The 20,341-nt window shown below is 40.4% G+C and overlaps 5 protein-coding genes across 9 annotated transcripts in view; 1 reads left to right on the top strand and 4 right to left on the bottom strand.

Moving 5' to 3' along the window:
• Positions 1 to 572: 572 nt before the first annotated feature.
• echs1 (enoyl CoA hydratase, short chain, 1, mitochondrial) lies at positions 573 to 3,389 on the bottom strand. The gene is made up of 8 exons (XM_019870551.1): positions 3,196 to 3,389; positions 2,577 to 2,774; positions 2,363 to 2,490; positions 2,093 to 2,192; positions 1,447 to 1,551; positions 1,081 to 1,200; positions 925 to 992; positions 573 to 834 (listed from the first exon to the last, which is right to left on the bottom strand). The coding sequence occupies exons 1-8, from the start codon at positions 3,287 to 3,289 to the stop codon at positions 769 to 771; spliced, it is 879 nt and encodes a 292-aa protein (XP_019726110.1). The 5' UTR covers positions 3,290 to 3,389; the 3' UTR covers positions 573 to 768.
• A 374-nt stretch (positions 3,390 to 3,763) lies between these two features.
• On the top strand, positions 3,764 to 5,695 carry sprn (shadow of prion protein). Of its 2 annotated transcripts, XM_019870553.1 has the most exons (2): positions 3,764 to 3,975; positions 5,135 to 5,695. In XM_019870553.1, exon 2 carries the CDS (start codon positions 5,135 to 5,137, stop codon positions 5,597 to 5,599), a length of 465 nt encoding a protein of 154 aa, XP_019726112.1. In that variant the 5' UTR covers positions 3,764 to 3,975; the 3' UTR covers positions 5,600 to 5,695. The 2 variants fall into 2 exon arrangements, with proteins under 2 accessions (XP_019726112.1, XP_019726111.1); XM_019870552.1 differs by lacking the exon at positions 3,764 to 3,975 and having other exon boundaries at positions 4,837 to 5,695.
• On the bottom strand, positions 5,443 to 9,819 carry mtg1 (mitochondrial ribosome-associated GTPase 1). Of its 4 annotated transcripts, none has more exons than XM_019870549.1 (12): positions 9,429 to 9,809; positions 9,270 to 9,334; positions 9,085 to 9,189; positions 8,752 to 8,838; positions 8,598 to 8,654; positions 8,379 to 8,469; positions 8,246 to 8,307; positions 8,067 to 8,163; positions 7,667 to 7,748; positions 7,464 to 7,576; positions 6,512 to 6,650; positions 5,443 to 5,458 (listed from the first exon to the last, which is right to left on the bottom strand). In XM_019870549.1, exons 1-11 carry the CDS (start codon positions 9,529 to 9,531, stop codon positions 6,553 to 6,555), a joined length of 960 nt encoding a protein of 319 aa, XP_019726108.1. In that variant the 5' UTR covers positions 9,532 to 9,809; the 3' UTR covers positions 5,443 to 5,458; positions 6,512 to 6,552. The 4 variants fall into 4 exon arrangements, with proteins under 4 accessions (XP_019726108.1, XP_019726107.1, XP_019726106.1 ...); XM_019870548.1 differs by lacking the exon at positions 5,443 to 5,458 and adding an exon at positions 5,593 to 5,665; XM_019870547.1 differs by lacking the exon at positions 5,443 to 5,458 and having other exon boundaries at positions 6,183 to 6,650; positions 9,429 to 9,808.
• Positions 9,820 to 10,223: 404 nt separating this feature from the next.
• Positions 10,224 to 14,859, bottom strand: paox (polyamine oxidase). The gene is made up of 10 exons (XM_019870546.1): positions 14,526 to 14,859; positions 13,164 to 13,340; positions 12,959 to 13,086; positions 12,711 to 12,892; positions 12,241 to 12,422; positions 11,986 to 12,155; positions 11,659 to 11,744; positions 11,040 to 11,152; positions 10,786 to 10,940; positions 10,224 to 10,707 (listed from the first exon to the last, which is right to left on the bottom strand). The coding sequence occupies exons 1-10, from the start codon at positions 14,677 to 14,679 to the stop codon at positions 10,552 to 10,554; spliced, it is 1,503 nt and encodes a 500-aa protein (XP_019726105.1). The 5' UTR covers positions 14,680 to 14,859; the 3' UTR covers positions 10,224 to 10,551.
• Positions 14,860 to 17,041: 2,182 nt separating this feature from the next.
• rassf4a (Ras association domain family member 4a) overlaps positions 17,042 to 20,341 on the bottom strand; it is a gene marked incomplete at its 5' end in the record, with an annotated part of 19,650 nt that continues 16,350 nt past the window's right edge. The window contains 5 exons of the mRNA XM_019870325.1: positions 17,042 to 17,293; positions 17,718 to 17,815; positions 19,149 to 19,270; positions 19,367 to 19,418; positions 20,139 to 20,240. Coding sequence (XP_019725884.1) covers positions 17,224 to 17,293; positions 17,718 to 17,815; positions 19,149 to 19,270; positions 19,367 to 19,418; positions 20,139 to 20,240 — 444 coding nt within the window. The remainder of the gene's footprint in view (positions 17,294 to 17,717; positions 17,816 to 19,148; positions 19,271 to 19,366; positions 19,419 to 20,138; positions 20,241 to 20,341) is intronic.

The following is a 20,341-nucleotide window of genomic DNA, read 5'->3' as shown; positions in this document are numbered from 1 at the left end:
CAAACATTTGTATGGAATTTTTCAAAAAAGAATACAATTAGCATGACATAAAAACACGCAGTAGCAAAATTGTTGAACAGCAGTGAGAACATTCTGTCCCAGTGCTTGTGTTCTTCCCACACTACTCCACTTCCTCTCACATTCCAAAAATATGCACGTTAGGTTTATTAAAGACTTGTCATTGAGCGCAGGTGTGAATGAGTGTGTTTGGCTGCGTGCAAGTATAACTCGCCTCCGTCCAAAGTCACCTGGGAAAGCCTCCGGCTCAACCACCTGAGACCCTCAGCGCTATCAAGAAACGATGGATATGGATATACTGTACTTGTGATTCACTAATAGACAGCATTCATTTTATTCAGACCAACAATGTCATCATCATCAATTCATTTGATTTATTTGCAAAATGTACATACACAAAAAAGGAACGACAGTGGAAAAAAATGCTACAAGTGATTCCTTCCGCTGATTACCTTTTAAGTGGAAAAAAAAATCACATTGTGCATTCAATCATTCAAATTCAAATGTAAGCCTTAATAATAAGGCACTCATTAAAATTGAAAAGGTCAACCCCATTGTCCCTTTTTGCAGTATGCACAAGACTGGCTTGCTTTGTTCATTCATGATTGTATTTCATGATGGTACAGTATATTATTGGAATATCATATTTGTTCACTGATTGGCTGGGTAAAAATTCCACTGGGCAAATGCTAGGCAGCGAGGCAAAACATCTTCCACATTCCATTGCTATCATTCAACTTGATTAGCAGATCACTTGTCCTGAAAATTGGCCTTTCTCTTCTCCACAAATGCAGTCATGCCCTCCTTGCGATCATCCTAGAAATCAACAGCACAAATGTAATGTAATGCAATGCAAAGCAAGTCTCCATGCTTATGAAAGTGGACCATGCAGGTGTGCCATATTACCGTTGCAAACGTTGCGTGGAATAAACGCTTTTCCATATGATTCCCCTCGGCCAAAGTCATCTCAAAGGCTGAAAGTGCGCAAGGCGGAAAATGACATGAATTTCAACTTCATTTGATTACAATGCGTGCTACAAGTTTCACTTAATGTGGCCTGACCTGCATTAACTGCCTCTTTGGCCATGGCGGACACCAGTTTGGAATTAGCAGCAATTTTCTCGCCGCATTTTACCGCTTCGGACACCAGCTGGTCCACGGGGAAAATTTTACTCACCAAACCTGCGCATGGCAACACAAAAGTCGGATGCTGAATGACAATGAATGCAAATAAATAGGAGCCTAATGTGTCGAACAGTGATTGTGAAAATATGTACCGTGGCTCAAAAGCTGGGAATTGCTGATTTAGAAGCAAACGGCACACTTATGGAAATAGTCATGGTTAAAACTTGGGTTTGTTTCAGGACTGAGGTTGGTGTTTTATTGTTTAGCAGATTATTGATTTGAAGTAGCACACCGTTATCGTACCTGACTGCTTGGCTTCTTGGGCATTAATTTTATCTCCGGTCAGCACCATTTCCATTGCCAGAGACTTGCCCACCGCACGGGTCAGACGCTGGGTACCGCCAGCCCCTGCAGGGAGACGAGACATGATGGTAAATGTGGCTCAGATGGATTTTAAGTCAAAGTGGAGTCTAACGTAGGGTACACACTAGGGGAGGGTATTGATAAGATTGCATCGATACTACTACTCTTAACACCACTGCTTATTGATCAGGTGCCTTAATGGGATTCCGATCGTTATTTTTTGTGTTAATAAATGTACTTGTCTTGCAACTACAACGACAATGTACATAAACAAATCAAATTATTTGAACAAATCACTAAATACTGTTAAAGGTGATATAAACAATTATTTAGTATAAAAGCTTTGTGTAGAGCAACAAGGTTAGAACATGTAGTTGGGCTGCCGAAAAGCATGTCTGTGAGGTGAGATGCTTATTTTCTATGTTTGTTGAGCTTGCTTGTGTTTTCCCCTGACAATGAAATGATTGATTGCACTTGTGACAACGTGCACTGAGGCAGCGACGTTGCGACATCATCCCTCCGTCCCTCGGAGGACTTTATATGAACTGAAAATGAGGAATGGCACAAGGTGTGTACACAGTCATACCAGGGATTGTCCCCAGCAGGATCTCTGGTTGGCCAAATTGTGCCTTCTCTCCAGCATAGATGATGTCACACATCATCGCCAACTCGCAGCCTCCTCCCAACTGAAACAGTGAACAAAATTAGCAGAGGCTGTCAAGGCCTAAACATGCGTTATCGTCATCCTCTGAGGATAAGGATCTAATGAGTGTTGACAAGCATGTTTGAACAGGATATGAGCCATATTAGGCTCTATATTGCTGTAATGTGGACCTTGCAAAACAGAGACACTCACAGCAAATCCATTGACCGCAGCAATCACGGGCTTCTTCACAGTGGACACTCTGTTCCAATGAGCCAGAAAGTTCCCACTGAAACACTTCTGGAAAGTTTGATTCTGCATTTCTTTTATGTCTGCTCCAGCTAAACAAGACAGAAAAGATGAGCCATGTTGTGTCTTAATTCAGAGTTTGGCAACAACACTTTATATTCTTAATATTCCCCCTCACCTGCAAACGCTCTGTCGCTGCCGGTGATGACGATGGCCCCCACGTCTCTGTCGCTCTCAAGGGCGTCCAAGGCCTCACCCATCTCCTTCATCAAGCCGTCACATAGCGCATTAAGAGCTTTAGGTCGATTCAACTGGATGAAACCCACATTCTTCTTCTCCCCTCGCTTCTCCACCATAATATACTCATATTGGACACCTGCAGGGAGGGCAAACAGTGATTATTTACAGTAGTTTTTTTACTGGCCCTATATATATATATATATATATATATATACACACGCACACACACACGTATATATGACTTTTTGTGTTTGCTTGCCTTGGCTCAATAAAGATGAATTAACAAACACTGCATTAGATAAAGTCTCATACGTGTCATAATGTAAGTGATGATACGTGCACAACCACTGTCACCACTCACTACTATAGTAAAATAAATAACAAATAATAAATAACGTTGCTATGTTGACATCGGATACAGGGACACAATGCAACCTGTGCACTAATAATAGCTTTCTACTTCATAGCTGAGTGCAACGAAGAGTAGTTTACAGAGTTAGTGACGTAGCTATACTTGACATTGAAGAACGAAACGCAGTCGTGTCTTCAACACTGACCCGAGCTGCACAGACGGGCGGCGGCCGAGACCAAGGTGGGTGCAGCGCGGCTCGTTTTCAGTAGTGCGGCAGCATTTCTACAGACAAACGCCATGGCCTACCCAAACAGGGGTGTTTGGCTGTAAATTTGTGCTACAAGCAACGCTGTACAGCGTTTCCTGGTACGTTTCTTCTTCGTGGTTTAACAGCGGTTCAGGATCAAATGTAGCATAGCTTTACCGCCAGCTAGCGTACGTTGCTGTTATTACTATATTGACACAGCGAGATAATTAGCATGATAGTTACTTATTTCGCTATATACCTGACACGCAACACACTTCTAGTCAGCTAGATGGATAGATAAATACAGTATAGATGGATAGTATATGATGTGGTGAATAGACATTAAGAATTCGGTGAACTGGCTCGAGGCTATCACATACATCAACTGTAACCTGACCCTAGATTGGCTTGGAATTTTACGTCAAGCTGGCTGCCATCTCGCATGTGGCAAAGGGGCGCGATGGACGAAGATGCCTAATTTATTTCTATCAGTGTAATCGCGAGTTAATAAATTTTGCATACCATGTAGGTTGTCGTTTTAAGTTCAAGGCACTGAGTGGCAGTATGTTTACTGCGCAGATACTACCAATATAACAGAGACGCTGACGTGTAGCGGCAACGCGCCTACCCGTGCTTGCTCGTTCCCGCGCTGCCATCCACATGAACGCGCACCAGCATCCCCGTGACCATTTTGACCACCTTTCTTCTTCTTTGTGTTGAAGATAAACAAGGATCAAGGTAGGCACCAACCACAAGGATGCGTTGATTATTATGTGATGGGAGCATCTTGATAAGATCCATTACATGAAGGCTACAATGACCTAGTAGGCTAATTAACAGGGTTGGATGAAGATGAATAATGGTACACTGGAAAATATGGCGTGCGGTCTGTGCATATTGTTCGATTCGCCAAGCTTATATTGATTACCATTGCTGTCTCATTATCAATCAGGTGCATTAATTCCAAACTTTTTCTATATTTTTGTATATAGTTCATTTGTGGTTTGGCATAACCTCTCATTTCTCTAGCATGTTTATTTGAAGGAAATAAGTAAAAAATTTTGTTTCAACCTATGCAATGTGCACAGTGCATCAGCTTTCGACAGCATCAACGTATTTGACATCGATGTTTGAGAATGCTCAGTGAATGGGTACTACATTTTTTTCTATAACTAAAATGTAAAATATGATACACGGAGAATTTGTTTTTCTCATGTTCAAACAACTGTCATTTCCAAAATAATGGACTTGTTTTGCTTACACCTGAGGAGACAGCCATAAAAGCAGTGATGTGACAGTAATGAGGATCATAGCACAATCCATCATATTTCAGCGATATTATCACAGCGTCTCATGAGGTATATAAAGTTTTTTTAAAAATCTGTCATGATGTATTAACCATCTTTTGTTAATTTGTCTTTGCTTTGTCGTCAAGCCCCCTCGCTGCCCATCAATAAAACTAGTCTCAAATCTCATTTGTATTCTTTGGCTTTTGACTCCGATTTGATCTTACTTTTACTGTTTTTGTGCTTTCTACTGTCTTCGTTATTAATGTATTGTTTTATTGTTGTATATATATGATATTTTCTTCATGTACAGCACTTTGTATACAGCAGTGGTTGTTTTAAAGTGCTCTACAAATACAGTTGAGTTGAGAATATGTAAACCATTACGTGAGACCAATTTGCAACAAGAATAAATTATCTCAAGTCACTTTCCATACTGTTCCTCAGGGCTCCACATCTGAATAACATTGATTATTACTCATACCAGAGGTAATCGCAGTAAAATAATTTCTGAATTATGTAAACAAACTTGTAGTCCTTTTAAAAAATGTTAATGAGCCCCTTCATCACATCTTAGTAAAATGTTCTTCTATGGTTGCCCTCCTGCACAGATGAACCAGGTGCTCGCAACCTGCTGGATGTTCCTCCTGCTCTCCACCTTCTTGTGCGAGCCTGTGCTTTGTAAAGGGGGCCGTGGGGGTTCCCGGGGCTCGTCCAGAGGCTCGTCCAGAGGCTCCCCTGCCCGCAACTCCATAGGGGGCTCGTACCGCGGAGCGGGTGGTTATGGCGGTCCGCGGTCTCGCTTCAGGGCAGTGGGCCGGACGTCCCCAGTGCGTGTGGCCGCCGCTGCGGCTGCTGGGGCTGCAGTGGCCCTGACCGCGGATAAATGGTACGCGTCTGCTTACCGCCGCAGCAACGCCGACTCCGATGAGGAGCTGGATTATTACAACAGGACCGGTTACTTTGATGCCCATATGTCTGGCTCCACAGCGGGAACATCCTTCTGCCAAATGTTCTCTATCACCATGGCAACACTGTCCTCCAACTATATACTTTTGTGGGACTACATGTTGTAATGAGCTGTTAAGGAGAAATGCGCTGGACCTGATCAATGCAGGACAGGCTGGAAGCAACTGGAAAGACTGGCGGGAAAACAAATTTGTGATCACAAAGCAAACAATGCACTGTTTACTTACACGTAAAATGCACTAACTCATTTGCACCAGCTTGAGTGTTGTGGACCAAACGGGTTGAAAAAATATATCAAGTCTGAAGAATACACAAAGATCAAAAGTCCATTTGAATATGCATCTCCTTAGCCTAATAGCATCATTGCCTCAGTAATTTTTGAACACTTTCAGAGAACAAATGAGGCTATCCCTCCGCAGGATCAACTATATTCTCATTCAGAAATGTTGGTTTAGTATCTGTGTGTCTAATTATTGGCCAGGGGTTTATTTACTCACCTACAGATGGGAGAGGCATCTAAGATCTTTTAATATAATGCCCAGGGGAAATTATTTACATCATATGCTGACTCCACCCTCGAATTCAACTGAGGGATTGTTTACGAGGCTGGGCAGGTGCTGCTGTTAACAACAGAGTTCAAAATTCCAAGTCTTTGAGCGGAGATCATGGCCATTACGACCCATTTTCCCAACAGAAAATGAGAGGCTTTGTTTTTTTGTGGATGACAAGTTGGGGCATTGTGTCATATTAGAGGGGTGGACACTATTTGGGGAAATTCAGTATCTTTGTGAGTCAGGTATAAAGATGTGGTGCTGATCAAAACAGGTTTTGATGTATCCCCAAAGATTCTTCCTCTTGTTGACCTTATCTATGGAACACTTGTGTGCGGTACAGAATACCTTTGTTATCTGTCTCAATGCAAATAAACAAGTTTAAACCAACTCCAAAAGACATGTGCCTTTTTCATTCTAAAAGCAAGACACATTCAAACTACATCATGCATGATGCATTTTACTTACAATGTATAAATATACAGGTGCATCCATTAGAATGAGTCCTCCTAGTCCAGAATCACTTGGCCCAGCTCTCCTTTCCTAAAAGCTCGGATGAAAATGTACGCTGCTGCTGCGTAGTTTGGAATGATGATGTTGACATTGCCTAAAGAAGAATAAAAACACTGTTATCATTCAGTGGCGCATCTTAATGTTTCTGGTATTTGCTTTGTATCTCTTCAAAGAAAACACTTTTATCCAGCGTGGCTTTCCCCAGCATTAACTTGGATCACAGAAATAATAAAGATTTTTTTTCCTTTGCAGATAATGTTAAAATAACGTCATTTGTCAAAACATGTATGTAAACATACTCCCTAACAAAACGATAAGAGAAGAAAGAGAATCATAATTGTATTTTATTTTCTTCACGTGCAAAGCAGTAAGAATCGCGTGGTGTCTCAACACTTAGGTCTACCATCACCATTGTCGTCACTTGCAATGAAAGCGAGAGAACCTTATTCCTTTTGCTTTTTTTACAGTGATTAAATTATTTTTAGAGAAGATAGGTGGATAAGGCACCCACAATGTCGCATTAACACTGATTAAATGTGTTTGACTAATTCTGTAGTAATATTAAAGTGGTGAACTTCAAATTCCACCTGCATGACAGCTACACATCTTGAAATGTTAATTCAAATATTGGAGAGTTGAAATTTAATGTAAGGTGTTATAGATTATTGTGGTACTGGATGGCCAAAATAAAATCCAGCATTCATTCATGCATCCCTTGTTTACTGGACAACCCAAATAACACACTGATAATATGAGTGATGACGTATTGGTCTCCTTGTACTTGTTTTATGATATATTATTTAATCCTAAGAAAAGCCCTTTGATAAAACTATTCTTCTAAGCACTTTAACATTTTATTTCTGGTTGTCAATATTTGGTTGTATTTGTAAGCGGTGTTCTCTCTCACCCACTCCAGTGATGGCTGTGACACGCTGAGTCTTCCTGAGCTTCACAGCGATGTGCTTGAGGACATGTTGGATGTCGTCGCTAGGCTCTTGCAGGTCGTATTTTTCAACGTAACTGCACACAAACACAACAAAACGGACCAATAGAGACCTAAAATGGCAACACTGATCATGTAACGTTGGCTCACACACACGCAATTGCTACCTGAAATTTCCAAGCCGATTCAGAGAATAAAGCAAGTAGTCAGCGATGATATCCTCACCCACTAAATGGTCCAGGATAGTTCCTGGAGAGAGACGAGAGAAGCACTTATTCCAACACAGTTCAATTAAAGCAGTGATTTAGCACAGTTCCCCAACCTGAATAGAACCACAGATTTTTTTTTTTTTTTACACTGGAAAAATCTCAGAGCACACGCAATTGGAAGATTTTAATCGTTCTGCCCATCTCTCGACATCGGTGGCAAATATACACATGAATAAAGCTTAACATTAGTTTTAGGAAACACGTAAGGATTTTGATGAAAATGGAATGAGGGGGATGGGGGGTGGGACTGGATAATTTCTGCTGGGAATCACTAAATTAGCTTGTTTCGCCTGCTCACCACATAACGCCAGTTTCATGCCCGTCTCGACACTCTCTATGTTTGGGGGCAAGACACCTGGGGTGTCCAACAGGTGCATCATGGGACGTTCACACACCTGAGAATGATACAGACCATTATATATAATGAAGAAGAACAATAACAAAAACTATATTAAAAACAATACACACACCACTGACCTGAATCCTAGTGAGGACAGCTCGAGTTATACCAGGCTCTCCACCTACTGGAGATGCACGGCCTGAACGGGACATCTCATTTATTCGTGTTGCTCATAATAAAGACAGCCTAAAGTATCTAAAAAAACTGTACCTTTTTTCAAATGTGTCCTTCTGAGGGAGTTGATAAGTGATGATTTTCCCACATTGGGCACTCCAATCACCATCAGGCAATAATTACGATTCTGGAATAATGTATATTTGCATGTCATTATCAAAATAAGGCATGGACTACTCCATGTGACACTTTGAATTCAATATCCTCATTGTATGAGGTTGTTAAGAGTCTTTGCCTGTTTTACTCGGGGTGTACCTCTTCTCTGTGAAAACGGCATGACTTCGTCATCATCTCCAGAACTGTCGGCACCAACTGCACAAAAAAGTGAGAGGACGAGGGCTTTTAATTAATACGATCATTAATGAAGGCCGGTAATCAAATATATTGGCCATTCAGGGACGACGCATGCCTTGGTAACGTTGTTGTCTCTTTGCTTTAAACAGTTAGTGAAAAGAACATTCTTCACGCCACTTCTATCAAGCTCCTTCAGGATCCTCTGCAGAGAGAAAAAAATGACAAATTACATACTGTATAAATGAAACTGCACGTAAGGACATCTCGAATTGAAAAGTTCCTTCATTTCACAAGTTCTTTACTTAACCACAAAAATAAATTAAGTTCTCCACAATATTCTGCTTGATATCGATTCTGTACTGCAGACAATTATGGGGAATGAATCCAAGTGAGTGTACAGTAGTGTGTTTTTTGTTTTAAATTAAGGTTCCATTAATTCAAACAGCACCTGTTTGTGTGACAAGTCAGCCAAGTCCATCTTGTTGAGAACAAGCAGATGTGGTTTGATGTCCAGAGTCTCCTGAAACACAGGGTTTCTTCCAGACAAGGGGATGTACTTAATGTTAAAGTTAAAGATGTTTTATCGGAGTACTTTGAGCGCGAACTAACACGCAGCTTCATCAACAAGGATATTCTAGCATCGTGTATTTCTATGATGCAGTCCACACTCTTCAGACTGGCTCTCATCTTCTTCAGCCCTGACCACAGTCAAAAAGAGAAATCAGTTCACTACAAATCCGTATTCAGGAAAGAATGCATTTATTTAATGTCAATTACTTTACTTGCAGTCACCTTTAGCCATGTGTCCAGGGAACCAGTGAGCCACTTCCCGTCCTCCAAAGTCGAATGCGCTTCGAAATTTGGCGACATCGCAAAGTGACTGGTACAATTTCATGGCCTTGGTAAATATGTATGTGACTTTCAAAGGTCACATCTGTGCCTCGGTCGGTATTTCTCCCAGTCACGATTTATAAATAAATAAATGGACATTCTGCGCACCACTATTTACACGCCGACTCAGAACTAAAAACTTAAAACTAGTTCCGCTTTTCCTTCCCGTTTGAATCGAGACATGCGCAGCACTGTGTACATTAAATAACCAGTCCTGTACCACAAATACATTCTGACTACTGTATTTTATGGACGCATATTTGCTGGGGTCTGGTGAAAATCAAATGTTTACAATGTCAACTAAATGAAGATAAACTAAAAAATGACGCAATAACTTAAAACATAACGCATTTGCTTTTGCTCCCATATTTCATGAAGTGAAAAAGAATAAAAATTCAGTTTTTATATTGGCTTTTTATTTTGGCAAGCTGAGGCACACTTATGCAATAATGTTGCTGTCTAATCATTTTCTACAGCACTTATCCGTCATGGGGCCCACTGTGCTGCAGCTTGTTGAAGCAAACTGTTGAAGCAGATACTAACCACTTGTCATTTATTTACGCAAGTGGAATAGGGGCAGAATTTCATGTGAAACGGTTCAACACTGAACATCACCCTCACAAGTAAATAAAATTAAAATTTTTTTTTTGTATAGTTGCATATTATGGAAATACTGAACATCACCCTCACAAGTAAATAAAATTAAAAGTTGCATATTATGGAAAAAAGACTTCAAATACAATTTCAATATCTTAAAGTGAGACTTGTAGCAGTATGTAATTAATAACAATGTTTCATGTTAAATTGATGAGTGTGGCAGGTAGGAATAAAGTAAACTTTTTTTGCATATCCCCTTACTTTACAAGGTAATGTTTGTTGCTCTCCAAAACAGCAAAACCAATTTCTCCTCATTTAGACAATTTAGCTGCTTTTCCTTTGAGGCTACTTCTTTACAAAGATAGCTAAACCTTGATCAAGATTAAGATCAAGTTACATTGAAATAACTTCATCTTGCATAATTCCTTTACAGCTTTGACTTGGTTGGTTGTTCAGACCGAGCGGCAGGGGAGTAGTGAGCGAGGAGCCTGTCGGCTTCCCTCCAGCCAGTGAGAAGAGCTCCATGGACGGTAGAGAAGTAGGAGGGATGAGTCGCCTCTCCAGCAAACAACACTTGGAGCGGCTGGGAAGAACACGCCAGACAAGTTTGTTATAAACCTTTCTTGTTTTTTTTTTTTTTTAATGTTTGAAACGTCAGTACTTGTGAGAGCGTTTGCTTAGACGGCACAGGCTCCATTAAATTCTCGATGTCCTGCAATGAGCAGCCTCTTGAAGGGTAACTGTATGATCCGCATGTCCAGGGGTCGTGAAACCATTGAGACCTCATGATTTTCCGCGGAGTGATTATGGGATTACCTATGCGCGCGCGCACACACACACACACGCACGCACACGCAAAACTAATTACAAAAAAGTCAATCTTGAGCAGTAAAAGCATAAAAGACTAACATTCACCTGTAAACCTGCGGACAAGCTGGGTGATGGCATACATGACCTCCTGCTCAGACAAAGTCTCCATATAATGTGATTCCTTCCCAGCGATCCAGCCACACAAAATATGGCCGTACCTGGAGGTGTAAAGACTTTTTTTCAACCCACCACTCAAAACAAGCAATTGCACCCTCTCTGTTATCACTGCTGAAAGAAAAACATTTTGTGTATTGCTTTTCTTCATCAGGGTCACGGGTGAGTTGGCGCCTATCACAGTTGATTTGGCCGCCAGTCAATTGCAGGGCACATTTAGACAAACAAGCAATCACACTTTTCTTGACGCCAATGGAAAATTTCAATGAACCCAACAAGCATGTTTTGGGAATGCAGTATACTGTCTGTGCATTTGTGTCAACATGTTGTTGTAACTTTCTGTATAAAAGGCAGGTGCCACTAAATACGGTTGCGCATGTTTGTATTTAATTGTTAATTCAATCCATCAAATTGGCTTTTGCTGAGAAATAATTGTTGAATTATTTTCAAGAAATTTGGTCCATAAATAGAGCGTCAAACCCTAAAAATGCAACCTACACTTTTGGGCATGATCTGATAAAGATGAGCATAGGAATCCATAACTGCTGACCTTTCACTGGGTTTTACCACAGTGAAGCCGACCAATTTCTTAATCCAGGATCCTGGAACATCCTCCACCTGGTCGACCATGGTGTCCTGAACAATGTGATGACCAACAACAGATTAAATTTTAGGTTGTAAAGATTAATCACCAATGATGCAGAAAAGGCAGAAGATATGCATTAGGTCATAGTACATCGTCACAATTCTGCCTTGACAAAGAGGATAGCATTCAACAACGATTCAACAATGTTAAGACATAGGTTCACTTAAACGGTACTACTCATATGACAAAGCCGAAGTAGCAGCAAATCTCCATCTTCATGAATTCACTCACATCGTCTTCCCACACAAAGTAGATGACCTCACAGTCCTCATCCCACCAGGGCGAATCAAATTCCACAAATATTTTATTGTTGGTGCCAAAGCCAAACCTCTGGATTGAGTGGATTTTGTGCAGAGGAAGGGGAGGACGGAACAGTGACGTATGGTGCTTCTTCAAGTAACCTGACCAAACAGAAGTAAGAACAGCTTGATACAGTAGTGACTTCAAGGGGGAGCAAATGACTTAAGTCCTGAAGCGTGATCATACCTAAAGGAACCGTGACGATCACATGATCAGCAGCCACTACCTTCCCGCCATGGCACTCCACGTTCACCTGTGCATCTCTCTTGTCAGAGTTGTTCCAGTGGATGCAGCTAACTGGCTGGTTGTAGCTCACCACGCCAGCAGGCAACTCTGACATCAGGTTTCTTACTAGACCTTCATAACCTCTGAAATAAGACACAGAATACAGAACTGGGATATGAGATGAATGTATGTGGATTTTATTTATTATTGCTACTTTCATTTACTTCCATTACAACAATTTACAGGATGTTTTTTGTTCTTTTCACACCTTGAAGTTTGAATACAGCTCTTGTATTTAATCTCATTAGAGTAGGAAAAGGGCTGTTTGGTATGGCAAAGAAGTGTTATCTTTACTTATACCATGAACAGTTATTGAGGTATTGAATATGCATAGTCTGCATGTTTCATGTAGACGATGTTGGACTACGAACCCTGGGAAGGTGCAGTCAAGTCCCGGTATTGATTTATAGAGGCCACTTGCACCCAAGCCCAGGTCATCCAAGGTGTGAGAACCACAAATGCAACACTCCACCTTCAGCAGGGTGGTGAACATGCACCGCTGCAAACATCCTGCATTGTCTGCTTTCCACTTCTCCGCTGATCTCTGTAGCACCTACACCCAAGCAAGAAAAAAATGTTACAGTCAAGTTCTGGTTGAACATGGACATGCTGATCATACCTCTGCACGTATAAATTGGCCCACGCTGGGCCAGGGTTCTCCCCTCTCCAAAAATTGTGTACTCTCATCCAAAAGCTCTTTGTACATCTCCACAGCAGGGGACAGGTCGTCAAGGCTCATTTTGCGACCTTTTCATTAGGAGAGTAGCACCACATGAGTTCATCACGTCTTATTTGGTTGACAAAGAGGTTTTCTCAAGAGTGACCTGTGCTGGTGAAGACACTGGAGATCCAGGGAGGATGTCCTCCAACATCCATTGCCTGGTTCTCCGGGGTGAGCGCCTCTGGACTAAGCAGGCCATATTGCTGAGCCAAACAAAAGACCGGGTTCTCCTTTGATGGTCCATGGATCCAGTTGGCCCCGATCTCCACTATGTTATCACCTATACACAAAAGGCACAATTGGTCGGTTATTGTGAACTGTATGTTCCTCCAACATTCCAAAAACATAGGTTAGGTACTGTGTATTTAAGACTATACATTTTCCATATGTATGAATGGTTTGTTGTTGGTAATGGAGTTTGCTGGGAGGCTTACTTTCACCAGCCCCAATGTGCAAATGAATAATTTATCTCATCAATTGAGAGGCTGTAAAACAGGATGTATGAGTGGTAACTGATTCTATTGACCAGTATGCTGATGATCTGTTGATGTTCTCTCCTATCAGGGCTGGATTTCAACAGCTATGCAAAATATGCTCCAAGTATGGTGCCCAATTTGATGTTAAGATACAAAGCCCAAAACAATGTTACATTTGCAGAGCACAAGGAGTCCAAGAGCTTGCATTTCCATCATTTTACCTGTAAGGGCAAATTGTTTCTCTCGTCTGCAAATATCTGGCACATGTCATTAATGTTCAAATTTGTAATGACGATTATATGTACAGACTGCGCTGCATGTTATGTGGGCTATCTAACACTGAATCTTATGTATTCTTTTATATGCCGTTTGAATGCTTCTCAGAACTGATGCCAAGTTGCGTTTACAATTACTGTGGAAACACTGGTATGGGTACTTTTTAAAAAAAATGTGTTTTGTATTTTTTTCCCTCTTATAAATGTATTTTATTATTTTATTTTATGTCGGTTTTAATACATATACAGTACACACACACACACACACACACACACACACACACACACACACACACACACACACACACGCACATATAAAGATTTACGATATATTTCACATCATGGCGCTACGGTGTAAGGGCTAGTATGAGTTACAGTACTTTGAAGATTAGAATTCAAATCTAACATACGCATGCGAAAGGCAGTTCGGTAATAAACTCGCAGCGGTACAAGACCTGCCAACAAGTTTTATCGTTGTACTGTACTTCCAGTTGTTCAGTCGAGTTAAATATTAATGGACAATAATAGGTGTTTTTTTCATTCAACTATGAACTGTAGTTGCGCTGGACGAGGTTAGTGGAGTAAAACACTCGCGTTCGGTCGCCCTAGTAGGCGTTCCGTCGTAAACCGAAGAGTCAGTACACTCGGCTCGTAACACGAGATCCACAAAATGAACTCCAGGTCGAGAAAAACTGCGTTCCCTGTTGTACTCACCAAATTTGCCCGTTTTAATTCTCCCTCCGCTTCTTCCAGTCGCTTCAAGAATCCTCACATGATTAAACCCTGCTTTAATAAGTCTGTGTGCTGCAGCTATCCCTGATATTCCGCATCCGATGATGACTATTCTAGCGTCGGCGCCCAACGACATTAAGACTCTCTACTTGACCGGTTTAACGCAGAAACAAAAAGGCTTCGTCAATTCACTGGACGTTGCTTTGCTTCCAAGTGCAAGTGAGGTAACCCCTGGTTGTTGAGTTTCGCGTTGTGCAACTGAACATGTAAACGTGCTGTCAGGCCAGCCTCCAATAGCAAAATAAAAGTCAACCCCCAACGATTGCCCATATCGTGCATTACGGTAATCTACCGCTAGGGAACGGCGTTGGCCACCTTTCAAGTAAGAGATATCTAACTAATTAATGCACGTCAGTGGTTTGGATTTAAAATGTTATTAACTAACTTCTCAGCGGTCACCCAGGAAGAATGAAAAGTGTCTCAGAATAGCCCCAAAAAGCGTCCAGAATTTGAGAAAATGACTAAAATTACACCTGGTTTAAAAAATGAAAAAATAAAAATGAATTTTCGTTATCCCTGAACCCTTGTCTTTATTTTCTTTCATTAAAAACATTGATTTCCAAAAATCACCAATTTCTATTGGCTCACCTGCAACATCCAATTAAATCCAATTCTTAGAGTATCAAATGATTTTTTAAATCTGCAAATCCGAATATTGGCTGAAAATCATGTTAACTGTTGCAGGAAGTATTTTTTAACATTCCACTGTATTGTAGGAGAGTCGTTTTATCTTTTCAACAACAGACTACACTTGTCAACATCTAACTACATTATACAGTACTGTACATTTAGAAGGAAAGTTGAAGTAAATGTTTGGCCAGCAGGGGGCATGATAGGAAAGCTGAGAGAGGCCCTGGGCAGTTGAGGTCCTCCCTTGCCCTATTCTGCAAAGTTTAAATGTGATAGAAACCACGGTCGGTTTTTGTTGTGTGTTAGTAAGACCTTTGTGTCAGTATTTTGAAAAAGTCGTTCAGTGAGCAGGTTATTTTTTTATTGCGTATTGAGGTACTGTGGATTGTTTTACTGCTGGAGGGTGGATGTTATGTGTGTTTGAGGGAGGAGTAAGGAGGAGCTAAACTGGATAAACAATCTTTTTTATTTTTTTACGGAAAATATGAGTATTGACCCAATACAGTACTGCTTTAAGTACTGGTATTAATGGGGACATCATGCATTTTTTTTCTGCAAGTGAAGAGTTCCCACGTCTTTCAACAAAATGCCTCAAGATAAAGGCCTTAACGCATACTTACCCTAATTCTTGTCTTACTAAATTCAGACTTTTAAGGGGTGGATGTCTCTTGCAAGTGAGCCAACCTTCATTTCATAATTGCTAGTTCTATGGCGAGCTCGACCTTCATTGCCGTGACAACTGAGGCAGGATCTTGTATTTTTTGACAAGAGACTAGTCAAAGTACTGGCAGGTACTGTATAGGTAAGTACAAAGTAATGGCATGTTGGCTCACTAGTCAGTGTTTGCCAGCTGCTTGCATCTACTTGCGCAAGCAGAACCCAGAACGTGGGGGCCTGAAAGCGAGTACCCATTAAGACAATAAAAACATTGGTGTATGGACTCTGGCCTTGAAAGTCACTCAGGATTTACACCCGCTTCTGCTGATCCTATACTAACTGGTGGAGATACTCGGTGTGACTGTGGTTATTTTGTTAATCAATTCCATGGATGGGTTTAGTTTCAAAGCTGAGCAGGCACTCCAGAAAGTTTATGCAATCAAATAAAAAGTACATTTTGCATAATATATGACCCCTTTAAAGCATTTTCCTCAGATTAATATGTTCTATGTTCCCCCGTATTCTGATAAATAGTGTGTTTGTGGAAGATTGGTTAAGATGAAAAATCCACTCCTTTTTTAGCCATCCGTAGGTGCTGCCATTTTGCTTTGTACTGCCACTTGCTGTCAACTGAAAATAACATCACAGTGCCTAAGCGTTCAGCCTGCACACTTCACATGACCAAACGTCACCTGAGCCCTGAGGCACTGTGATGTCATTTTCAGTCCGAATGTATCGAGCGTATTCTCCCACGGGGTCGCGACCAAAGGAAAGGGGATGTGATTAAAGATATAGAGCATAAGTAATTGCATTACTCAACTAATTATAATAGTGGACTGACTGAAGGTCAAGGTTAGCCCTGCAAAATGACAACAGTCAACACTTCTTACTGTTCGCCAAAGTGTGGGAAACAAGGAACGGCCCTTCTCTCTCAGGATACTCCATTGTGTAACACACACGCACATGCGCGCGCACACACACACACACACACACACACACACGCTCTCATGCAAGAGGCACATGGGAACTAGTTGGCAAAAAGGCTCACTCCAAAGAACAATGCTAAGACTCATCAGTTTCAGCAGCAGAACAGGAAATGATTTGTCTCTTTTTTTCAATGACATGTTTGCTTTGATGAGAACAGAAACAACTTTAAGGCCACACAGTTGATTTATTACATAAAAGTCATAGAAAACATTACGATCAGATTACATGACAAAAACACATGTAAGCAGTAAGAATGTGTCATACAAATTGTGAATATATAAATAGGACTATCCACACACACACACACACACACACACACACACACACACACACACACACACACCCTTTATACTGGGTCACAGGGGTGAGTTTTGCACTCCAGCTGATGGACAATCATTGACCTCAATGCGATGTACCTGCACAGGGGGAAGAAAACACATCACCTGTATTATATTTAAAAAGAAATAGATATAATAAATAAATAAATAAATAAATAAATAAGTAAAAATAGTTGAATGGTACTACTACCACTACTAATAATAATAGTAAGAAGAAGACATGAGATTTAATTAATGCCTTTCAGTACACCCCGGGACACTTCACAGATACTTGGAAATAGATTTTAGATATAGCAGTTAAATGATCACATTGATTGGCTTCCGATGAAGGAATGTCCCTCATATGACTGCAGCAGTTAAAATAACACTGGCTCCATTGACAGACAAGTTTGTTTTGATTTTATAATGTGCAGGAGATAAGGATGTCGGCCTCACATAACGCAATTGGACATATTGAATGAGGACGGCTTTGTATGATTCACAGTCAACATTGTTCACATACTTTTTCATCAGTTTGTTTATTTCCCGCTCTTCTTCCTCTTTTAGCTTTTCTACAAAGCTGTCCAGAACCGGAATCTCAAATTTGATGTACTGGGCAACCTGACAAGGGGAGAACATGCAAGGAAAAAAAAATATTTTAAACAATCAAGATGTGATTGAAGTGTAATCTTTCACCGTGGGAATATTCAGGTGCTGAAAAGTATTCATCCATTTTCTGTTGTGCTTCTCCTCATTAGGGTTGCGGATGATCTTGAGTCTACCCCAAATTATTTATTTGTCGGATTAGTCTGTGCGTACAAGCCGTACAACTGGTCCTCAGCTCAGCCAATCACAGGGCATATTCTGAACAAACAAACAACCACCCACACTCACGTTCACACCGATGAACAATTTAGAGTCAGCAAAATAAAAAGTAATTATTAAAGTTGAATTATTAAAGGAAAAGTGCATATCTACATTAAAAAAAATGCCCCCAACACACAATATACTAAACCAATTACTCTTCCCTATTTTAACCATTTAAAGCGCTTATATGATTGTGACATATTGCACGTACCGAAATGTCTACATGCAAAACAAATTTCCTACTCACTCTTCACAAGGAAGCAAAAATATACGTGGGTTGGATGCACATACCTCGGGTCAAAAGTTTCAAGCATATAGTAGATATAAAAAGTTGACACACCCCTGTTCAAATGTCAGCTTCTGTGATATAACTTACAATTCTATTTAACTTACAACCTCCACAACTCAATTGAAAAAAAAAAAACCTTTTTCAAAATGGCAAGTCAAAACCAACAACTAAGATAATGTGGTTGTTTATGCGGAAGTCCTTGGAAAACATGTAAGGGTCCTCGTACCCCTAGAGAGAAGCTCTGGTCCAGAGCAAATGGACAGCACAAAATTCGGAGTTTCCTCCCTGGATGTGCTTTGCTGGGCCTTCATTTCCTGCTTGAAACTGTGCCTTGCTGCCTTCAGTTAATGCTTTCAGTTAGTGAAAAGCAAGGATTGTGCTGCATGTACTGTACACAGGATGTGACTTGGGACTTGGAGTGATGCCGATGAGAAACAAAGAGGATTTCTGGTTCACGCAACTGAAAGCTGCTTTACTGTTGAAGAGTTTAACTACGGTAAGCTCTCTCATGGAACGTGACACGAGAAACACACGGCTTGAACTAATAGCAGTCCATTTGATGTCGTTATCTTTTATGTATTTCTTAACCTGACATTTTTGTTTGTTTTTATCCAACATCAACGTATGCGTTTCTCCATGTGAGGATCTGGTTTCCTCTCGGTGCAATCACAACATGGCCGCCTATTGTCAGATGAGTCCCAAAGCCTTTCCTCTGCGTGCTAATTTGAAGCGATTATAATGAGGCCATTGTGTGTCTATGGTCATTTTGAGAGGTCACCTGATGGAAATGAAACTCACATCGTAAGTGACTTCCTCTCCCAGGTCTGCCTCCATGATGAAGATTTTGGAGATCATCTCACAAGGTCCGTGAAGCACACGGGTCACCAGCGGGTATTCGCTGTCCCTCAATTGGGTGCGCTCTAAATCCGACGACAAAAATGATTGGAATCATCAAGAAATTACGAATCCACTATTCAACTGACACGGAATCTTTCCTTATGAAAATGATAACCTACCGCCAGACTCGTGGACCATATAAAGAACAAATTCCTCTGATTTATTTTCCACCTTAAAAGATATAAATATTGAAAAAATATGATCAGTTTTTATTTCACATAAGTATGAATAATAACAATAATAATTATTCATATTATTAGTATTATGTGCCAAATACAGTATTACAACAGTGCTAGAGTTGTTTTAGTAATATTTTAATAGTAGTTGTATTTCATGTATCTTTTTTTTTGTCATCAAACAATATAATAATATGCATGTGACCAAAATCACTATAAATCCTAATTTTGGACAGTTGTATGTACTGTACTATTTTGACAGATTTTTGAAAGGTTAAAAACAAAAAAAAGTTTAACAAAAAATAAATTCTATATTATATATATTAGAAGACAACAGTATATGCTGAGCTAAAGCTGACACCACTTTTATAAAAAGTAAATATAATATTTTGACCATGGGACTTTATGTATTTACTTTATATTGTAAAATTTGTATGGTACATTGTTTAAAAAAAAAAAAAAACAGTGTGCTATGTCCATAGTTGGCTGCCTTCAAAAAAAAAAAAAGAATTCAAACAGTGTGCTATGTCCATGGTTGGCTGCCTTCCTTTATATGGTGTGGTTTACACTATTTATTAGCGATATGAAGTAGAGTCAACATTAGAATATTATCTAAGTCAGGACTGAAGAGTGTGGTGGCTATTAATATGACAAGAAAGCCCATTATAAATGAAAGCAATCAATACAGTATCATAAACATACACATTTGCCTTACCCGAAACTTTTGTAGCAACATGTTAAGGACCTGTACTGTCGTCATGGCGCTGTTTACACGTACGTTGGTCACTGAACCGAAGGCCGGAGTGAACACAGATGTCTGTGAAGAGGGTGACACAAACACAAATCCATTACAGAACGTCTGGAAAATATATAAGATTGTTTGAGACTTTTCATGCTGAGTTCTTGTTATCCCCCCCC

Source organism: Hippocampus comes, unplaced genomic scaffold (genome assembly GCF_001891065.2).
Source record: "Hippocampus comes isolate QL1 unplaced genomic scaffold, H_comes_QL1_v1.1 scaffold76, whole genome shotgun sequence".
NCBI lineage: Eukaryota > Metazoa > Chordata > Actinopteri > Syngnathiformes > Syngnathidae > Hippocampus > Hippocampus comes.
The sequence above is the reverse complement of the archived record's forward strand: the minus strand, read 5'-3'. Positions and strand labels throughout refer to the sequence as shown.

Excerpts from the sequence above, each read along its gene's own strand:
- echs1 (XM_019870551.1), bottom strand. The coding sequence starts at position 3,289 with ATGGCGTTTGTCTGTAGAAATGCTGCCGCACTACTGAAAACGAGCCGC. Across the intron at positions 2,491-2,576 it reads CAGCGACAGAGCGTTTGCAG|CTGGAGCAGACATAAAAGAA; the intron begins GTGAGGGGGAAT and ends TGTCTTGTTTAG. Across the intron at positions 835-924 it reads TCCACGCAACGTTTGCAACG|GATGATCGCAAGGAGGGCAT; the intron begins GTAATATGGCAC and ends GTTGATTTCTAG.
- sprn (XM_019870552.1), top strand. The coding sequence starts at position 5,105 with ATGTTCTTCTATGGTTGCCCTCCTGCACAGATGAACCAGGTGCTCGCA.
- mtg1 (XM_019870549.1), bottom strand. The coding sequence starts at position 9,531 with ATGAAATTGTACCAGTCACTTTGCGATGTCGCCAAATTTCGAAGCGCA. Across the intron at positions 9,190-9,269 it reads TAGAAATACACGATGCTAGA|ATCCCCTTGTCTGGAAGAAA; the intron begins ATATCCTTGTTG and ends AACATTAAGTAC. Across the intron at positions 8,655-8,751 it reads GAGACAACAACGTTACCAAG|TTGGTGCCGACAGTTCTGGA; the intron begins GCATGCGTCGTC and ends TTTTTTGTGCAG.
- paox (XM_019870546.1), bottom strand. The coding sequence starts at position 14,679 with ATGTCGTTGGGCGCCGACGCTAGAATAGTCATCATCGGATGCGGAATA. Across the intron at positions 13,341-14,525 it reads AATTAAAACGGGCAAATTTG|GTGATAACATAGTGGAGATC; the intron begins GTGAGTACAACA and ends TTTTGTGTATAG. Across the intron at positions 10,708-10,785 it reads CTAAGCAAACGCTCTCACAA|CCGCTCCAAGTGTTGTTTGC; the intron begins GTACTGACGTTT and ends TGTTCTTCCCAG.